At 45.4% G+C, this 20359-nt stretch overlaps 1 protein-coding gene across 1 annotated transcript in view; it reads right to left on the reverse strand.

Moving 5' to 3' along the window:
- The window catches only part of slc30a6 (solute carrier family 30 member 6), a 46461-nt gene extending 26502 nt beyond the window's left edge, over positions 1-19959 (reverse strand). Inside the window, exons 1-4 of the mRNA XM_076742893.1 lie at positions 19762-19959; positions 18871-18917; positions 17501-17587; positions 10784-10868 (exon numbers count right to left, since the gene is read on the reverse strand). Coding sequence (XP_076599008.1) covers positions 10784-10868; positions 17501-17587; positions 18871-18917; positions 19762-19945 — 403 coding nt within the window. The 5' untranslated portion in view covers positions 19946-19959. The remainder of the gene's footprint in view (positions 1-10783; positions 10869-17500; positions 17588-18870; positions 18918-19761) is intronic.
- Between the last annotated feature and the right edge of the window lie 400 nt (positions 19960-20359).

The following is a 20359-nucleotide window of genomic DNA, read 5'->3' on the forward strand; positions in this document are numbered from 1 at the left end:
TTAAGTCATCCAGTGACAGCCGTGGATGCATTCAAACAGCCAGCGCTAAAAGACAACTCTGCATCCCTTCAGCGGCGCTGTTCGCCACTGACTCGGTCAGTAAGTCAGCAAGTCATTGCATCATCCCTGCAGAGTCCGCCAGGCTTTCACTGAGTCAATTATCTGGACAGCTACCTGGCAGGCAGCCAATCAGCCAATCAGTCAATCAGTCAACAGGTAAGCTGAAGGGCCAGTTAGCCAGTCAGTAAGTTAATTAGTCAGTCAGCCAACAAGCCAATGAACTAATCAGTGAGATAACCAGCCAGCTACAGAGTCAGTGCTGCCCAACTGGCCTGGCTTAAATACTCTCTGCCGTCCTGCCCGTCCGTCTCTCTGTCTCTCTGTCTGTCTGTCTGTCTGTCTGACTAACTGTCTGTCTTAATGCCTACCGACCAGCTTTCTGTAATCAGGCTCTGCTGTGGGGGATGAGGGGAGCGGATTAGAGCGGCTTTGTGCTGAGAGGAACATTTTGTTTCCCCACCACCGGCGTCCATGTTGGCCAACCTGACGCCATGTAATCCTGACAGAGAGGCCCAGACAGACAGGCCAACAGAGAGAGGGAGACAGGCAGCAGGACGGAGGCCGAGTGACAGAGCAACGGGCAGGGAGAGAGACAGGCGAGGGGGAAGACAGATGGACGGGCTGAGAGATGGAGGCAGATAGACGGGCAGAGACAGAGAGTTTAGAAGACAGACAGGGTGTTGGACATGTATACAGACAGGCAGACAGAGAGAAAGTGAACGAGTGAGAGACGATCCCAAACATTAGAGAAAGAGAAACAGACCGTGAGGAGGAAAACATCCAAGACAGAACCTGAAAACGACAGAGCAAACCAAAGCACACAGCGACGTCTGAAACAAGCACGGCCACGTCCTCTGACGGCCGTCTTTTCTGTGCCTTGTTTTATTAATGCTCTGCTTTAATAATGTCATTATACACATAATTGCTCCCATTCATTGTTTTCACCCCGGCCAGCCTGCATCATAAACCTTAAATCTCTGCGGGCAAGAAGTAGCTAAACTTTAGCAACTGAACCAAACGTGCTAACCAATTTAACATTGTTCAACACTTAAAAACATACTATGGTGGAAAAGTACTTGATTACAAGTACAAAGCTGTACTTTGTGTTTAGATAAGTGAATGTTAGCATGCTAACATGCTAAATCAAGTAGTTTCACAGTGTTCCATACCTTCAGTTCTATCTACTGTTTTAAGTCCATTTTCCCTCTGCTGTGTCCTGTTATTTTGATATGTAGCAGCTCATCTATCCACAGCGATCAATGAGGTTTGATGTCATCTTGTTGTGTTGAATTAAAAGCAGCAGACAATAAAAGCAATAATAATACAAACGCTGACATCACAGTGACCCTGAAACAGGCCGGACCAAATCAATACCTGGGCTGAAATTTCCCCGTGCTGTGCTTGGATAGGTTTACATATACATGGCAACACACACACACACACACACACACACACACACACACACACACACACACAGAGAACTCAGTTCAATTCCTTTATAAATCTCCTGCTTACAAACACTGACACCCAGAGGACGTAGGGACGTGATACCACAGCAACAAACAGAGCAGACAGGACATTATTCTGGTCTAACACACACACACACACACACACACACACACACACACACAATATGAACGTATGATGCACATTTTGCACATGCACATGTATACTTGTACACGCATCACGCATCTCTCACACACACACACACACACACACACACACACACACACACACACACACACACACACACACACACACACACACACACACACACACACACACCTGCCCCAGCGGCCCTGAACTCAATACCCAGAACAGAATGAAGGATTAAAATCCCTGTGTTTGTTTTCAGAAATGATCAATAGAGGACAGGAGAGAAGGAGGAGAGGAAGAAGGAGAAGAAGAAGGAGGAGGAGGAGGAGGAGGAGGAGGAGGAGAGGAAGCTCAACAAACCACTCACTCTTCACTTCACTTTCCTCTTTTCTTAAACAATCTAAATTTCCTTCAGCTTCATTTTATATTATTTTGCGTCATTCACTTCGTCTTTCACTCCCCTCCATCCTTCACTCCTCCTGTTGTCTCCTGCTTTAACAAAGAGATGAAAAATGGGGAGGGACAAAAAAGAAAGGAGGAGGGAAGGAGAGCATAAGGATTTACAAAAGGAGGGAAGGAGGCGAGGAGTGAACAGACAGATGAGAGAGGAGAAATATGAGCAAGAGGATGAATATTTAATGCTGTCTGCAGAGGAGCAGCCCAAACACACACACACACACACACACACACACACACACACACCACATTAAGTATAAGCACACTCAATGTGCACACAAGAGATACAAACGTGCATTATGATATTCATAATACAGGCACTTCATTTATCACTGTTAATCAGCTGAGTGAAGCACCATGGGAAAGCGAACAGAGCGGCGAGCGTGACGGAGTGAAAAACTGGCCAAAAGGTTAGAAGCAGCCACAATAACACCGAATAAAACAAGTTCATCTTAACATCTTTTGATTTACTTCAGCCGGGAATCAAAACTTGTTTAGTGAGCAGCAAAACTGCACGATGACGCAGCGATGAAAGACACGAAGGACGCCACCTCCACGCAGGAGCAGCCAATGAGTGACGGGCAGGACGTTCGATCAGGGAGAAAATAAAATGATCTGTGAAGCATGTATGTTCGTCTCAGGTCTGAACGTGTTCTGACGTGGCAGCGTGTGATGATGTGTGTTTTGATGACGTCAGGCTGCACAGAGAGCAACAGGCCTGATGTTATGACATCACACAGCACGCCGACATGTTGCTCTTTATTCACAAAGTCAGATGTGTTCATTTTCAACAGAAACTCACAAGGACACACACACACACACACACACACACACACACACACACACACACACACACACACACACACAGAGCTACAGAGTGAACAGCTGAATGTGCTAACCACAGCCAATAGCAGCTTAGTGTCATTGGTTCCGGTAAACAGTAAAGTGAGACCCAGAAAACGCACACACACGCACACACTTATATACACACACGCGCACACACACACATGCACACTAGGTCGTGGTGTCAGGTCAGCTCTGGTGTGCTGCAGATGTAAACTAAAAGCTTCTATCGAACGCCTCAACTGCTGCGGTGAGGAAGCTCCCCAGAGAGGAGGAGTGGTAGGAGGAGGAGGAGGAGGAGGAGGAGGAGATGAACCAGTGAGAGAACGATGAAGGATGGAAGGATAAAAGAGGAGGAGGAGAAAGAAGGAGAGGAGTAAAAGAGGCTGGGAGCGCTGACACTGTGGACCACTACAGGACTGGAACTGACGGCTACACACACACACACACACACACGCGCACACACACACACAGGCACACACTTAATATTAGCATGTAAACCCACACGTAAATACACACACGCAGACAAAAGTACACACCTGACAGACACATAAACACAAAATGGGAAAAATGCTGTTGTTTTGATGAAACATCTGTCACAAACACGCTGCCCTTCCTCAAACAAACGCTTCCCTAAATCATCAGAAACGATGGACATTGAGCCGAAACAAAACCACGCTCAGACCCTAAAACACACGAAAACAAGCTTGTCCAGAAACGATTAACACACACACACACACACACACACACACACACACACACACACACACACACACACACACACACACACACACTTCGTCATCCTCAGATACGACAAGCAGCTTCTGTCGATATGAAACCAGACCGACGCTCCGCTGCGTCCATTTGCGAAGTCAAAGGGATTCTCGTGTCTCCACGTGGGATTTGAGAGGCAGCTGGCAGCGATATGTTAAACCAAACACCGCCTTCGTGCCCCTCGTGCCCTGACCTGTACCCCCCAAACCCCCCCCGCTGATGATAATCAATGTAACATCATCTGTTAAGACAAACTGCCATTAGGAAACTACATGCTGGTTTGTTCAGGCTGCTCCTTCTGACCTCGGCCCTGCGTTTACCAAGCAGAGAGGAGAGATTAGGTTTGGGAATAAAAGCATTTTATCAAGTGTCTCACCCTGAAAATGACTCTGGTCTCTGAGTTTAACGAGCTCCAGAGGTGCTCTAACCTCAGTCATCTCAACATTTCAGAGCAGCTTAACAGCAGCTGAAAATCTTGTTTTTACTGACCTCCAGTGACTGAACTTTTAACTCTAATCTGTGATTTAGAAACGTACTCCAGCATCTGTCGGTCCGCCGTGACGCCGCTGCTGCGTTTCATTACACCCACAAACAATTTTTCCGAGCTTCAAAAATTTAGCCTTGTATTTTTCAGCTGTGTCATCAGGCCCAGAGGTCAGGGACGCGGAAATCCTCAAACTTTCTGTCACTAAAGCTGTGAAACAATGAAGCACCGAGACCAAAAACTCAACAGTCGTGACTTCAGGATGTCACAACTCAGAAGACGATCAATAAGAAATCAAACTTTGATCTATTCCACATAACATATACAGCATGAAGCCATTGCTAAAAGGTTATCTTATTAAAACCTGAACGGTCAATTCGTCATAATTCATGAAAAATGTCTCATTTGCTTGTTCGTTTGTCAATGTGACCATTTGCAGCTTTTCTCTGTTTTGCATCATTTTGAAACTGAACATATTTGGACTGTTGCTCAAGAAGAAGATGTAAGATGTTTTTTCCGTTAGTTTTTGACATTTTATCGACAGAAAATGCATCCAAACCTCTTTAAAGACCATAAATCTCTGATAAAATGGATCTGTCTTGCAGCGGATCGTCCCTTTAAAGGTGAGACCCCACGAGACGGATTCACAGACATCATCAGTCAGATCGTGTCACACTGAGAGCAAAGCAGATGTGGTGGCTGTTTGGGGAGTAAGAGGAGCTGATCACACACACACACACACACACACACACACACACACACACACACACACACACACACACACACAGGGTTACTGTGAGTGTGTGTTGGCTGTACTGAGGCCCCCGTGGGACGCACTGCTTCACCAGCTGTGTTCTGACACACAGGAACACCGAGGGCCTGGGGACAACACACACACACACACACACACACACACACACACACACACACAGCTCAGATCACATGTGCACACTCGACCGTCTCTGGATGAGAAACAAACAAACTAATGGATATGCACACAAACACTGCAGCAACACAAAACACGACGACGCAAACAAAAAGGAAAAATCAGTCAAAGACAAACGTTTTCACGTCACGCCTCCTCCGTGTGCTGATGTTCAGATATTCATGCTGAGCTGCTGATTCTCTACGTTTATTTATTGATCTTCAATCTTGGATTTTTTAGGAAGTTCGTCTTTTACTCCTGATTGTCCATCGTCTCTTCAGTACAGTGATCAAGAAATGTCTCACAGAAAAAAATGTACCGACAGGTGTTTCTATTATTTTGTCCACCCTGTTTCAATCATATCTAATATTCCAAAATGAAATCTCCCATCTCCGGGTCAGTTTCAATCTACGACGAGGATGAGGAGGAGAAAAGTGAAGAGGAGGAGGAGGAGGAGGAGGAGGAGTGTTTATTCGTCTGTGGAACAGACACTTGACCTGGTTTCTCAGTGATGCTCAGGGCCAAAAAACAGCTGGACACACACACACACACACACACACACACACACACACACACACACTAAAGTCATTATATTTCTGCTGATATTTCTTTAATCTTTGCTTTTTGTGAAATTCTGGAAACTTTTTCCTCTCAAAGTGTTTAAAATGAAACAATCAGAAAAGTTTTAATTATTTACGACTCGACATGTGAGCGGCTCACGTCTACGCTGGGTACGAGCCAGTTAAATTACATCCTCGCATCTTCATCCCACTGAAGACGAGGAGAGACGCGAGAAGAGACGGAAGGAAAGACGAGTGAACGAAGGACGTTTTTAGAGAAATAAGAGCTCCCTTCCTCCGAATCAGTTTCTGCGTCTCTCTGTATTCTTCCCCTGTATTTATAGTCCGTCCACAGCCGGTTTGAGTGATGTGGACAGGTTTCAATGTCCACACACACGGAGGCTACGGAGACGGACGACGGTCCATCCATCCATCCATCAGCTGGGAGCAGAGGAGGTGACAGGAGGGTGGGGTCAATGAGTGTTGGGAGACAGACAGGGGTGAGAAACAGGTGAAAGAGAGAGAGAGAGGTGAGTTCAGGTGAAAGACAGCTGAGAGGTGTGTGTGTGTGTGTGTGTGTGTGTGTGTGTGTGTGTCAGAAAAAGAGACGGGAAGAGATGGGATGTCTGTGTGTGTTGGAGTGGAAAAAAAGGGAAATAGAAAGACAGACGAATGGACACACAGACGCATCGACTGCTGCAGTGTGTGTGTGTGTGTGTGTGTGTGTGTGTGTGTGTGTGTGTGTGTGTGTGTGTGTGTGTTTGGTCCAGTGAGACAAAAAGCTGATGTCTTTACTTTGTAAAAGGCTGAAAGCTGATCCAGTTGTCCACTGCACAATTTGATACAAGATGAATCGTCTGACTGCACGCACGCACATACACACGCACGCGCGCGCACACACACACACACACAGTGTTCTGTAGATTCATCACCAGCTTATGTTTCAGCAACAGTGCAACAACAACTCTGCTTAAACAGCACTTGGACACACACACATACACACACACACACACACACACACACACACACACACACACACACACACACACTACTGGTAGTAGCCTGACGTGTTCGGCTGAGTCAACACGAGCAGAGTGAAATAAAGGAAAGTCATCAGTGAGTCCATCAAACAGCAGATTTCAAATCACATTATAGATAATGGAAGTATTTCTCCCTACAGAGGACAGCAGAGGCCAGTAATCAGCAGCTTTGTGTCTAACACAGCGTGAGGTTTGTGGTGTTGTTCGGCGGCTTTCTGATAAACCAACCTGCCCAGCACCAAACAGCAGACAGTCAGAGACCAAAAGCAAACCAGAACCAGAGGGAGAGCGACAGCTGGACTTCTGCTCACCGTGTGGCCACAAACACAACCTCACTGGGATGATAATTCTGCTTTGCGTCAGCTGGATCACTTCATGAGCCATTGTTGGCTGATTTGTGCACCTGAACAATTTTGTGAGGTGATAATATGCAGTGTTACATAAAAACATCCATAAAAAACCTCATTAATGCAGCTTTAAGGGACTCAGACTCACATACACTTCAACCATCCAACATCTCCAGAAGCAACTCATCAAAAGCTCAAAGGATAAACGGATTATGCTTCAAGAAGTCAAACTGAGAAGGCGACTGGTCGATAAATGCCCTGCTTCCCATTCAAAGGGGGGCGAGGCAAGATCGGCCTCTCACATTCAGCTTGTCAGAAAGCTCGCTGTCAGTCCACGAACATCATCTTCTCACTTCACCAAACTTTAAACACATTAGTGAATCTCAGAAAACACGTGAAAATACTGTCTGCACCATGTTCCCTCTGAAGCCAGTGGGCTGGAAAAGATAATGACACACACACACACACACACACACACACACACACACACACACACACACACACACACACACACACACACACACACCACAATCTGGTCCCATGTTCTCTTATCAACTACTGTACACACACACTCACACACAGGGACCGACACTAGAACAGTGAGTCTGGATAAGCTGCAGCCTGATTATCTCTTTGGCAGCTTCACAGGTCGACGAAGGGTTAACCGCATCAGCGCACAGGGAGGGCATGTATGGAGTCTATACCACCGCGCGTGTGTGTGTGTGTGTGTGTGTGTGTGTGTGTGTGTGTGTGTGTGTGCGTGCGCGTGTGTTTGCAAACAGGCTTAGAGCCAGGAGGAGAACGCTGGAACAGATTGCCGCGTGTGTATGTGCTTGTGTGTATATGGTATAGTGTGTGTATTTACACGTATGTTAAGCCATTAGTCATGAGCTAATGGGGCCAGAGCAGTGTGTGTGTGTGTGTGTGTGTGTGTGTGTGTGTGTGTGTGTGTGTGTGTGTGTGTGTGTCCATGCATGTGTTCCTGCAGCAGAGTGCAGGCGTGTACAGTATGTCCATATGAGGCTTTGTCAGTGTGGCAGTTGCTCTAGAACATGGTATTAGACTTGCAAAGGGGGGTCAACGGGGACGTGTGCGTGTGTGTGAGTGTGCGTGTGTGTATGGGGACAGACTTATATGTGGGTTATGCTTCATTTAAACTAAAGGCAGAAATGCACTGGAGGCGTTGGATGTACACATTTTCTAGCTGTACAAACAGTTCCAACTGACCGACATGCAGTGGAAAAAACAACAGACGCTGCATTAAATACTCAGTTTGAAGCTATTTTAAGGTAAACTGAGTGGAAATGTAATAAAATACCTGCAAATGAAGCATTTGATTTTGTTACGAGCATGTAGCTATTCAGTGTTTTGGCCTAAACAGGAACACGACGCAGCTAATACAGCAGGTACATTAGTTAAATCCACCACGTTTGGTATTTACACCTCGGAGCAGGTCATGGGGTAGAACTGATCATATCTTTATCATCTCCAGACATATGTGCAATATAAATAATCCAATCAGTGTCTGAATGATTCTGTTTTTATCCAGAATGAAATAATCATTATTGAGAAAAGAAGAAAACCTGATTCCTGACTTCTGAACAGTCACTGGATCTTTATATCATCCAACCTGAACAAATATTCCAGAAAATAAATCAAATTCTGATTTACAGACACACAAAATACACTCACTTGTCATGTAGAAACTCCCAAAAATCCCCCAATTTACCCCCCAGGTTTACAGTTGATGCTTTAAAACAGGAACATCAGCAGTGAGCTGGGAGGAAACATGGAGACTGTCAGTCTCTGAAATGAAAGTCCATCTTTATGTATCATAAATAAATATGACCAGCATATCAGAGGAAACAGATGCAATTCTGAAAGCGTTAATGTGCAAACAGTGTTTTAATGAAGGTGGCTCAGCTGACATTTGGTCTGACCGTGTAGAAAAGGTTAAACTGTGGGATGAGGCTTCATGATCTGAGCCTCAGAAACTCTGAGTGTGTGAATGAACCACTGACTGCTGCTGTCACTGACATGAAGGACATGAAGTCTCCAAACTGGAGAAACTCCAGCAGCAGGTGGATGCAGCTGCTTCCTCTCTGAATGTGCGAACGCCGGCTCTGCTGATCCTGGATCAGAGAGGAGGAGACTTCATGCATGGCGAGGAATCTGCCTGACACTATTGAGACCGGGCCGCTGTCTGCTCCTGTTGTTCTCATCGGGTCCGGGTATTGACGGCGGTGTCGCCTTCCCCCCGTTTGTTCGATACCTGTCCTCCGCTTCCTGTCTGCGCGACACCCGATGCGGTGCGTGTGTGTGGCTTACGCTGCAGTATCTGCAGGCAGAGCGGGCGAGCGGGGATAAGGTTGCATGTTGTTCTTTTCATGGCAGCATTTTCCTGAGTGATGGAATCCCTGAGAGGATTTAATGTTGGTGGCAGACACGAGCCGCGCTGACCATAAACACTCTGTCTTACTGTAGACCGTCTCACAGACGGGCAGGCAGACAGGCAGCGCTGAAGCATGTGCACGCTTCAGTCCAATTAACTGATGATAAACTGACTTCGTTTAGTCTTTAAGCCTCAACTTAAAACACTGTAAATCACACCTGACCCAGCATCTAACTAGTGACGCCACAATTCACCACGTCTGATCTGTGTGTGTGTGTTTGTGTGTGTGTCTTTTACTGTCCTAAATATAAGCTCGTCACATCGTCCAGAGCGAAACCAGTGGACAGCTCAGCTGAGGCAGAGAAATGGTTTTAAGTGCTGCTCTGCTCACACAGCACAACACGAACACACACTCAGGGCTAAGACCAACACTGATATTCATGGAAGCCACTGGCAACCAATACTTCATGCACATACTCAAAGTCTTTAAAGGACAAAACTCTCAGCGCTTCATGTTTCTGGAGCAGAACTGAATTTTCTGCAGCAGTATTTGAACACACCACGGGACACGAATCTGTCTGCCGGGACAAAAACACAGCAGGCGACTAATAAACTGCAGTTTTTTCTATCAGATTAACTTTTCAGTGCAGCAGCAAACTAGCAAGAAACTGCCAGCGTAACTCTGGTTCATGACAACTTGGACCATATTTTCATGTTTTCGGATGTCTTCTATGTTCATCAGCGGTGATAACGGCAACTTTATTTGGAGGTCAAACTCAGCGTCAATACGACAGGCGTGTTCTCCGTGTTGTAGCACCGGAGGCTGAAACGAAGGACTCTGTTTCTTCAACGTGGCCTTTAAAGTGCCATACTTTGACCGCGGCGACCCCCCTCAAACACACACCCCCGTACAGCAGCAGCAGCAGGATCAGTGTGAACCCCTGTGGTGAGACGTCACCGCTAACACAATTCCTAAAGACTTCTTCAGTGTGTGCGTAAAGCTGCAGCGCACACATACACACAGACACACACACACACACAAGCTTTGGTGTGCATGTGTTTAAGTGTGTGTAACTGTCAATCTGTGTTTAGTGTGTGTAGACAGGCATCTCCACCTGTTAGCGTCTGAGTCCGCCTCTCAAACTGTGGTTTTTTTCCCGTGTGTGTGTTTCTGTCAGTCTGTGTACATCTGTCTGTCTGCCTGTGTGTGTGTGCGTGTCAGTTTGCATGTGTCTCTCTGCATTTCCCTCTGTCACTGTGTTTGTTGCATGTGTGTGCATGTGTGTGTGCGTGTGTGTGTGCTCACCCATGCTGTTGGTGGAGCTGCACCACATCAGCAGACAGCCGGTGCACAGCAGGTTGAGAGCGCCAAACAGCAGGATCCTCCACGACTGAAAACGACAACAAACAAACAAAATAACTGTTAAAGAACAACAACAACAAAAGGAGCAGAGTGGCTCAACCTGTGGCTCGAGGCCCGACAGCGGTCATTCGTTACGCACACGGGGATCTACTGTTTTTACGTTTGCCTTCGAAACAGAAAAGCACATCATGTCCGGTCGAAATAGTGACTCAGAACAAGCGTAACCACAAAATGAAAGTTTGTTTTTACACTAATAAAAGTTCAGCACGCACTGAAGAATCCTCATCAAAAAACCTGTCGGCTAATCGATCCTTATTGGGTTTCCCACATAAAAATGACTCAAAATGCCAAAAGATAAGCTGAAAACTTCCTAATGGAAGCTGGAAAGCAACTAAAGACCACTTCAAAAGTCAAAATTAAAACAAAGAAAAACAATTTACAGATGAACGTGTGCAATCAGAGGTGTGAACGCCAAACCTTGAGGGCTGATTTGTCAATGAATCGATTGGTCGACTGGTAGAAAATTAATTGTCAGCTAGAACTAAAATCCCAAACGTTCTCTGGTTCCAGCCACGAAAGCTTGAATGTTTTCTGATTTTCAGAAGGGTTTCCCCAACTGTCAGTCAGGGTCCTGTAACAGCCGCTCTGGCTGGTAAACCCAAACCTACAGAGCTGCTGGGGTTTCGACCAGCCGCCTCTGGGATTCGGTCGAATCGTCTGACTGAACGAGGACCGGCCATGTGGCCCGACACGTTCACTACAGTCTGAATCAGTTCAGAGAAATACCCGCTCCGGGGAAGGTCACTTTCAGAGGACGAGGGAGCAGAAAACAGGCTTAGTGCTGACAAAGAGCAGCTCTGCTCATCAGTAGCACCTGCAGGTCACAGAAAGTCCAGCTCTTTATTCCAGATGTCACCGTTCTGAACATCACATTTACCAACGTGCAAAGAATGGAGCGACAGCAGCAACTCCAAAACACGGAAACAATCAACTATTAGGGGATTTCTGGATAATATAGTATTTAAAAAAAACTCAAACAGTGCACTGTGTGATTGCTGAAGAGTGCAAACAGGGAGGAATCATTCGTCATTGCACAGGTAAACAGAAAAGTTTGCATCTTAATTAACCACCAAAGCCCTCGTGTCCACATGCCGGCCCGCAGACGCATGCTGGGTCTGGCTCCAGAGCTCATGGAGGATAATCTAGTCATGGCTTCTTTGGGTGTGCGTGGCCTTTCTACAGTTTTTGATAAGCTCTGTCTCAGTAACGACTCATACATGCATTAAACAGCACGCGTGCGAAAAGTGAGGGCTGTCTTTTGTCTTTAATGTGACTGCTGGGCTGCAGCAGCTGTGGTATATATTTAGCTGTATAAGTAATACCACGCGATTTGATTCATGTATGTGTGCATGCTGCACGTGCCGCGGCACCTTTTTTACCTTCTGTTTGTCATTTTTGTTTAATTGCAAGAGTTTTGTGCTATTTTCTGGTTGAATCTACAGAGACAGCGGTGTATTTTTAAGTGGTCGCCTGCTGAATGCGTAGGCTGCCGGTCGAGAGGAAGGGAACTTCGTTCGACCAAAATGTGAATGTAAAGGTTTAATTAGGCATTTAATACGACTTGTTAAAGGTTTGGAGAAGACTGTGACGTGGTTAAAAGAACGGACACTGACGGCTGGTAGGAGACAGGACGTGAACACGGTCTCTGGTGTGGAAGTCTGCAAGGTTTTATTGGAAGATGCATCAAGGTCACTGAACTTCCTCCTTTGCTTCTGAGAGACAGACGTCATTCTGTAATAACCTCAGCTCAGAAACGGAAACGCAGTTTGTTTCAGGTGTTTGGACAAATGACTGATGTGAGATCAGTCTTACAGAATAACAAAGGCCGCTTCCCTCTTCTCTGTGCAGTCTGAGCCCATTCAACGCTGCTCCCACTCCGACTGGCTGCATGTAAATTCAGCAGAATTTTCAATGAAGGAAAAAAATAAAAAAATAAAACCTTGTGTCTAAACTCGCCCTCTGAGCAGAGAGAGAGAGAGAGAGAGAGAGAGAGAGAGAGAGAGAGAGAGAGAGAGAGTGTGTCAGAGGGAAGAGAAACAAGAAATGGAACAAGGGAACGAGAGAGAGTGTGTGTGTGTGTGTGTGTGTGTGTGTGTGTGTGTGTGTGTGTGTGTGTGTGTGTGTGTGTGTGTGTCCTGGCCTGTCACTTCGTGTTGGAGTCATATGCCGTGGTGGGGAGCGCCGAGTGCTGTGAAATCTACAATTACTGTGGTGTGCTGTGTTATGACAGCACTGGGGCGTCTGGTGACAGCACTAGCCAGCGACAGGCATGGGAGACCCAGTGTGTGTGTGCGTGTGTGTGCATGCGCATGTGTGTGTGTATGCATGTGTGCGTGTGTCTGTGTGTGCAAACAGAGAGACAACACTTGGTCCAAAACATTCCCAACCCCCCCGCCCCCGCCCCCCCCCCCCATCACGTACACATACACTCAGCGCCTGGAGGGGCGTGCGCGGTTGCTAAATCCTGACGCTCTGCTGCCCCCGTCTGTCCGTCAGCGGCGTCGCCCGGATGTCCAGCGGCACGACGGCGTGCCAGCGTATTGAGGTTACATGTGACATTGGAGTGACAGGGCTGCAGCGCTCGTACAGCGGCTCAGTAACCAGGTACTGTATTAAACAAGGGGCCCCTGCTGACGCCAGGCCTGATTACATCATTGTTGAGCGCCGTGCCACATCACAGAGCAGCGCCGAGCGAATGTGTGTCATCGTGGTGAGCAGAGGCGTGACTCATATCAGCCTCTGAAGAGGAGACGAAGAGCAGGACGGAGAGTTTCATGGTAACAGGCTGCGAGTGTGTGCAGGAGCATTTTTTTGGACCAAACTGAAACCTGCCGCACGCCGCCGTCACAACCTACCGGGACTCACTTCCGGTGGCAACGACCACACACAAAACATCCTCTCCCACTGTTTGGGCCGTCAGGGCTCCGTGTCTCCAGGGCGGCCGTGTTCTCCTCTCAAAATAAACCTACTTACATAATGAAGCGGCGGTGGCGGCGGCTGAGGCTGAGGCAGCCCGTTAACGCAGACGGAGGAGTTTCCGACCGGGCTGCTGCAGCAGAAGTGACACGAAGCCCAGCCTCCTCGCTCTCCTGTCCTCCAGGCACGTCTTTCCTCTGCTGACGGCCTGATGTCCCTGTTCTAGTTTTATTAGGACATTTTGTTTCAGCAACAGTGGCTCATGGGCTCAAGCACCACTGTCCTACTGTACGAGTCTGCTGCGACTCCAGAGCGGCTCTGAAAACACCGTGTTTGACAATTCATGTAATAAACATGACAGCTGCTGTAACTCAGTGCATTAAGGTTACAGTATGAAAGTTAAATGGGAATTTTTATGCTGGGAAATTTAACTACTTGTCAAGTCAAGCAGGGTCTAATGAACAGACACCACTGAGCTGCACTACGGGAGGCGGAGGAGCTAAGTTAAATCACTCAGGGCGTCTTTTCAGAGGCCTACACAGTTACTGGATCTACGTATTGAATCAATATGAGACATGTGACCTGCAGTACACTGCCCTGGGTCTGAGCCCTGCAGAGTTTAATCATTATTACTGAAGGATGTGAAGGACAGGGGCGTCTGCTGACACTCATTCACTTGTTTCTTCTTAAAGAGAAACAATGTGGGCAAATCTGCCTTCAGCTGCTACAGATGAGGTCAGAAGCACATGAGCGCGCTGTGATCCTGCTCACATGCAAATTCTTTAAAAAAGATTTAGAGCCTAATCATCGTTCCTGGAAAACCAACGGGTGCGGAGGGCTGATTGGGAAACACTGTTTTTCCTCCTTTTAACGGCTTTGTTAGGGCCCGATCTTCACCAGAGTTTCCTCCATCAATGAGAGGGCAGAGGCGACACCTCGGACTTAAACATGGTAATCATTAACAACTGTCCTCAGACGCATTCATGCTCGTTCACATGAAGCGACAGAAGCAGTTTTGACCAATCAGTGTGTGAAGTGGGCGTGCCCGTCGGGGTTCTCGCAAAGGTGCGCGAGGACGATGTTTCCAGAGCTGTTTAAGGTTTTTTAAGGCTCTTCTTCTTCTGAGGCTCTTAAACTTAACAGAAAACACTGACTTCATCTAATATTTCTGGCACAAAAATGTTGATATTCAAAAACAGATTTCAGCACAAAATGTCACCAATCAGCGACTCTGCTGTAAAAATCTGCTGCCGCATCGGTCAGACTGTACCCGAAACCAGATGTTGACAAGACTTTGTGTCATTTCACAACACAGAAGGTAAGAGGAGACGTGAGGTGAGGGCGACGGGGCGCTGAGGAAGCACATCTCAACTTTCGCCGGTTTGAACTACGTTTGGCCTCTAAGCCGTGTACGACACCGTGTAATCTAATCCAAGGCTCTACGGAGAAGCGACCCCCCCCCCCGCCAGCGTGTGGTCAAAGTGGATTATAGTACAATAACGCTGACACACATAGACACAAAACAATCATGTCTGAGGTCCTTTCAGCTTCATTATCATGTGGCCAGAGTTTTCTCTGTAATTTTTACATCCCAGGGTTGTTTGGAAGCATTTTTAGCTTCATCTGTCCCCGTTCAGCTGTGACGCACAGAGCACCACTACATTTTTTCATCTACTCTAATTTTAGAAAAAAAAAATCTTTCCAACTATTTCAACTAAACGTGTTTTTGAGAGGGAAATTAGGACAAACTCTGTTGTTGCTGCCTGTTTTCAGAGCAGTGAGTTTAGTTGTTGCTGAGCTGGAATATTTAATTTATGTTTATCAGGCAGATCACAGCCTGCAGTCACAGAAGTACCTTTGCTGGCGTTTAAATCGTCCTAAAGTACTGCAGTAAAAGTGTGAGAGATGCAGAGTATCCACCAACCAAAGGCAGCACAGGCAGCCAGCACGCTCCAAAAGGCAAAAAACGATCTGGGCATGTGTATTTACTGAAGGCTGCAAACAGCCAAATCTAAGAAGAAATATCTTCAATTGAGGCAACATATGCTTGTTTTTTCGTCCTTAATTCATTAAATTAATTAATTAAAGATATGACAATGTCTGAAAGGAGAATTTCCAAAATTAAAAAGCTGTTTGAAGACCGACGGGTCCAAACCTGCTCTGCTGAAGTCAGAATTTCTCTGAATGTAGACGAATGTTCTTGTTTGTCGTCTGCACTCCTTTGAAGATAACTGTGGGTTCTTTGTGACTCCATATTGGTTGTTTTTTCATAATCCTGGTAGTTAAAATTTTTCAAATAATTTTGCTCATTTTAAGTAATATTTCCCCCATTTGACTCCATTCCTTTCTTGTTTTTGAGAGCTGATTTTTTGCAGCAGACAAATGGAAAACTTGTAAAATCTTTGACTTTTCAGAAGTACTACAAGCTTTAAACTGCAGTTTTTGCAGTAACATTAAAACATTAAAACACGCAGTGAAAGCCCTATTTTCACTGGACCAGAACTGTTATAACTTATTTAACCAGGAAAGCTCCTGGTGGAGATTAAAAATCTCTCCACAGGTTTCGTGGCCAAGAATTGCCTGCAGACTTTATAAGATTTAGTTTTGTGGGCTGCTTTTGCTCTGGAAAACCTTTACTGCCATGCTGGTTTGAGCTTTCTCCCAAAAGTGGACCCAAAATGTTATCAAACTATAAATAAGCTCCCTAATTTCTAAATAACGTCAAACTTCCTCTGCACTCTAAATAATTACTGACCCAGAAAGAAGAACAATAATCAGAAGAAGTCGACATTTCACCACAGCGAGTATTATTACTGGAATTCATTGTAGCTGACACGAACTCAAGACGACGGCGACCGGTGTTTGATTAAAAAGTGTGAGTTTGGGTGAAGAACTGCATTAAAGTGCCACCGTATTTTATTCTTCCCAGCAGCGTGAAGGGTTCTCAAGTTCCAACTTCAGATTTAAAGACGCGACAGGTGAAAAACGACCTGAACGAATCTTAAAGCACCTCGTCGACTTCAAGCAGCCACAGCCAATGAAACACAAACACAGAGAGACGACAGGAAGCTCCCGTGATGACAGATCAACCTGCCAGACAAAGTGGGGCAGCGTTCAGCTCGTGGCTGATGCTGTTTCACTGTGAGAGCTTCATCTCTTCTGCGTTCACTGGAACATTGTGACCTGCCTGGAAAACAGGATTACCGCAGGTGTTTGGGTTCGACTCTGCGTACGAGACACAAAATCTAACCATTTCACAACAGAATGGGATTACGGAGTGAGGATTCTCCAGACGCTAACGACGGGGTTCAAACAGCTTTTAAAGAGTAAAACCAAAGGAATTTTAAAGTACCTGAAACAGAAACCTGAAGCCTTTATCGTCACATTTAAAAACGTGGAAATAAAGCTTTCAGAATTCCTCTAAACCTGCACCAGTGTGTCCTGAAACTTTGTTTATTTTGCCAGATGTTCATATTAACTCTGACTGTATGTTTTAATCAAGTTATTTGGTTTGTATGAGTCATTGTGGAGATGAAACGCCAGATTACGATGGAAAATAATCATTTTTCAAGGAGTACAATCAAATTTTAGCGTGGGATCAGGTGGATTCAGCTGGCTGATGATCAAAAACATGAAGCCAAAACACACGCACACACACGCACACACACACACACACACACTTACCCGTCTATCTGAGGAGACCAGTCTGAATTCTTGCGCAAGTTTTCCAAAGATGGACTTGTGTGTCTTCCTGAATGGATGAATGGTGCCCTGCAGATTAAAACATGTTATTAAGAATTATCAAAAATGACTGAATTGTTGACATGAACACACAGTGAAGACACAGTGTGCAGGACAAAAAGCTAAAACCGTTCTGTGTGTTGTCAGGAACGTCATTTATTTCATTTGAGAACAATCAGCTTCATCAAGTCTCTGAAAGCAAAGCAGTCAGAGGCAAAACGTGACCTACACTGCCACCATGTGGTGAGTCGCTGCATAACACCGACTGAAGAACAACTTCTTTCAAAACTCTGAGTGAAAGAGGATTTTTGGGTTAAGAAGACGACGAGATGAAGGACAAAATAAACAACTACCGAGGGACTCAAAACCAACAGTCTCTTTACGCAACACACGTTTTAAAGACACACAAATGTCTTATAAAGTCACTGAAGTTCTCAAATTAATTCAAAATGAATTTGATGGATGTTAATAATGTCCCTCACAATTTAAAGTATATTTATTCCAACATAATGCATCTCTTTAAACCCCAGAAGACCAAACAAAAATATGAAGACGAAGAAACATTGCACATCGTGCTGGGCTCGGTGGTGATGTGAGCTCAGGCAGAGCTGTGATTCATCTGCGCTGATGCACGTAAAATAATAAGCATGTAATCACATGTGTGCTCTCTTTTACTCAACGACAGCAGAGATCTTGTACAAAATGTTTGCCATGTGTTTTTATTCCATGTTCACAGATGCAATACACACAAACCAAAAAAGTAAACTAGAATCTTGTTGAGGATGATGTTAAGAAGCTTCAGCATTACAGTATTAAGATGATTCACTGGATTACCTGCTTTACCGCTGCACATAAAGTGGGCACTTGCTTTTGAAAGTGACCACCAAACATTACAGGCGGCCATGTTGAAGCCGAGACTGAAGCCGAGACGATCACATGAGCATTACGTGACAGGTAATAGTACTAATGTTTGGATTGGATTTATAAAGACTATTCTTTCCTCAGGGAGGATGAAATGGCCAAAATCATGATAGAAAGTGGATAAGTGGCATAAAACTGATGATGTTTGTAACATCATCAGTTTTATGCCTCGACAAAAATCACAGTGATGACACTGAACTTCCCTTCTTAATCTTCACAAAAAGTCCAGGAAACTTCACCACAAACCACAACTACCATAAGCTGTACGAGCTCTGAGTGTGTTTGTGTGCTTGTGTCCTTAAAGATTCTAAGATAAAAGAGTCATTAAACCTGGAACCCATCTAATTGATAAAGCTGCTATCAAAACCAATAAAACTCCCAGAGGCACTCACCAAGACGTACGTGTCGTGCTCATGCTTCTTCCTGTGCATGTGGACATCTGAGGAGAAACACAGGAACCACCGTCAACATGGAGCGACGACAAAACGCAAGGCTGAGCTGGACAGAGACGACTCAGCTGACTATTTCTGTGTTGCCATATCTCAGTTTATTCCATATATACCATCATATACAGGGACCCAATAAAAACCTCTTTACTATCTAGAACTTCCACCATCATCAAAGATCAATCATCAGTTTCATTCTGATTAAACACAATATGCACAAATACTGTACTGTAAAATAACGTGTCCAATACATAAGATTTCACGCAGGTTACACACTCCTAACAGAGAAAATATGACGACTCAGCGGGTAACTTCAGTTAAGATTTACACAAGTTTTCACCTCACTGATAAAGCTGGACAAATTAACTGACAATTAAAACCAAAACCTGTAACGTTAGTTAACTTGTTGACGTGTTGTTGTAATAAAATTAAAATTGAACTCCAGAAAATAATCTCTGGGCCCAGAGTACCGCCAAAACTGCATCACAAATTGCTGTGTGCTGGAGCATTTCCTACCGTTTATGCGTTTTTGTTAAATTAGACGTTAGACTGCTTACATCGGTTGACACTACGATCACTGCTAACAAGCTAGCTGGATTAGCCTACACACACGTCAACGCCAACAAACAAGGTACGGAGGACCAGACGGAGCACGAAGCTGGTTTAGACTGGCCATTAAAGACAACATTAATGTTGCCGTTAACTGCCGTTATAGTCAGCTAACAGCAGAATAAAATGAAGAACTTAGAGCCTAACTAACTCAGAACCAGCTGTTAGCTAGCAGAGCCGCCGGTTTGACTACGTGTTGTTAGCAGTTAGCTTGTTAGCATAACAAACCTGAATCGCCGATGTTAATGACATCCACTGACACCATGTCCGGTTTATCCAGCGGACCCACTTTCCTCTCGGTCACCCCGGACGGAACCACGTCCGGTTTCGGGCCGAACTTTCTGGGGTAAAAGTCCCCGACATTGTGGTAAGCCAGACCCGAGGACGTGGACATCACTCCGTCCATCGCCATTTTTGACTTCCTGTACCCATGAGCCTTTTCTGCAAACTGTGATGCGCATGCGTTGTTCCACAGCTCTGAATCAGCGCCTGTTCACTCCTTGTGATCAGATTGACCTGTGTCAGAGGGAAACCACTGAGAAACGAGCCTGTTCATTTGCTATAGAGATCTCTTTTTTATGGAAAATCATTGGTTAGTTTCTCAGAATTTAATGATGAAATTATTAAGGACTAACTCTTGACACAAAGTCATTTGAGCAGCAAAACAGATAAGCATGACATCCGCCATAAGATAGATCTACAGAAATGCAAAATAAAATAAAACCGAGTTAAGGTAAGTTTTAAAAAGGTTCTAAATGAGTAAAACCTGCCTGCGTCACTCCTCCTAAGTCAGTCACCTGGATGCTGTCTCATCCCACCTGGTTAT

The sequence above is a fragment of the Chaetodon auriga genome, chromosome 11 (genome assembly GCF_051107435.1).
Source record: "Chaetodon auriga isolate fChaAug3 chromosome 11, fChaAug3.hap1, whole genome shotgun sequence".
NCBI lineage: Eukaryota > Metazoa > Chordata > Actinopteri > Chaetodontiformes > Chaetodontidae > Chaetodon > Chaetodon auriga.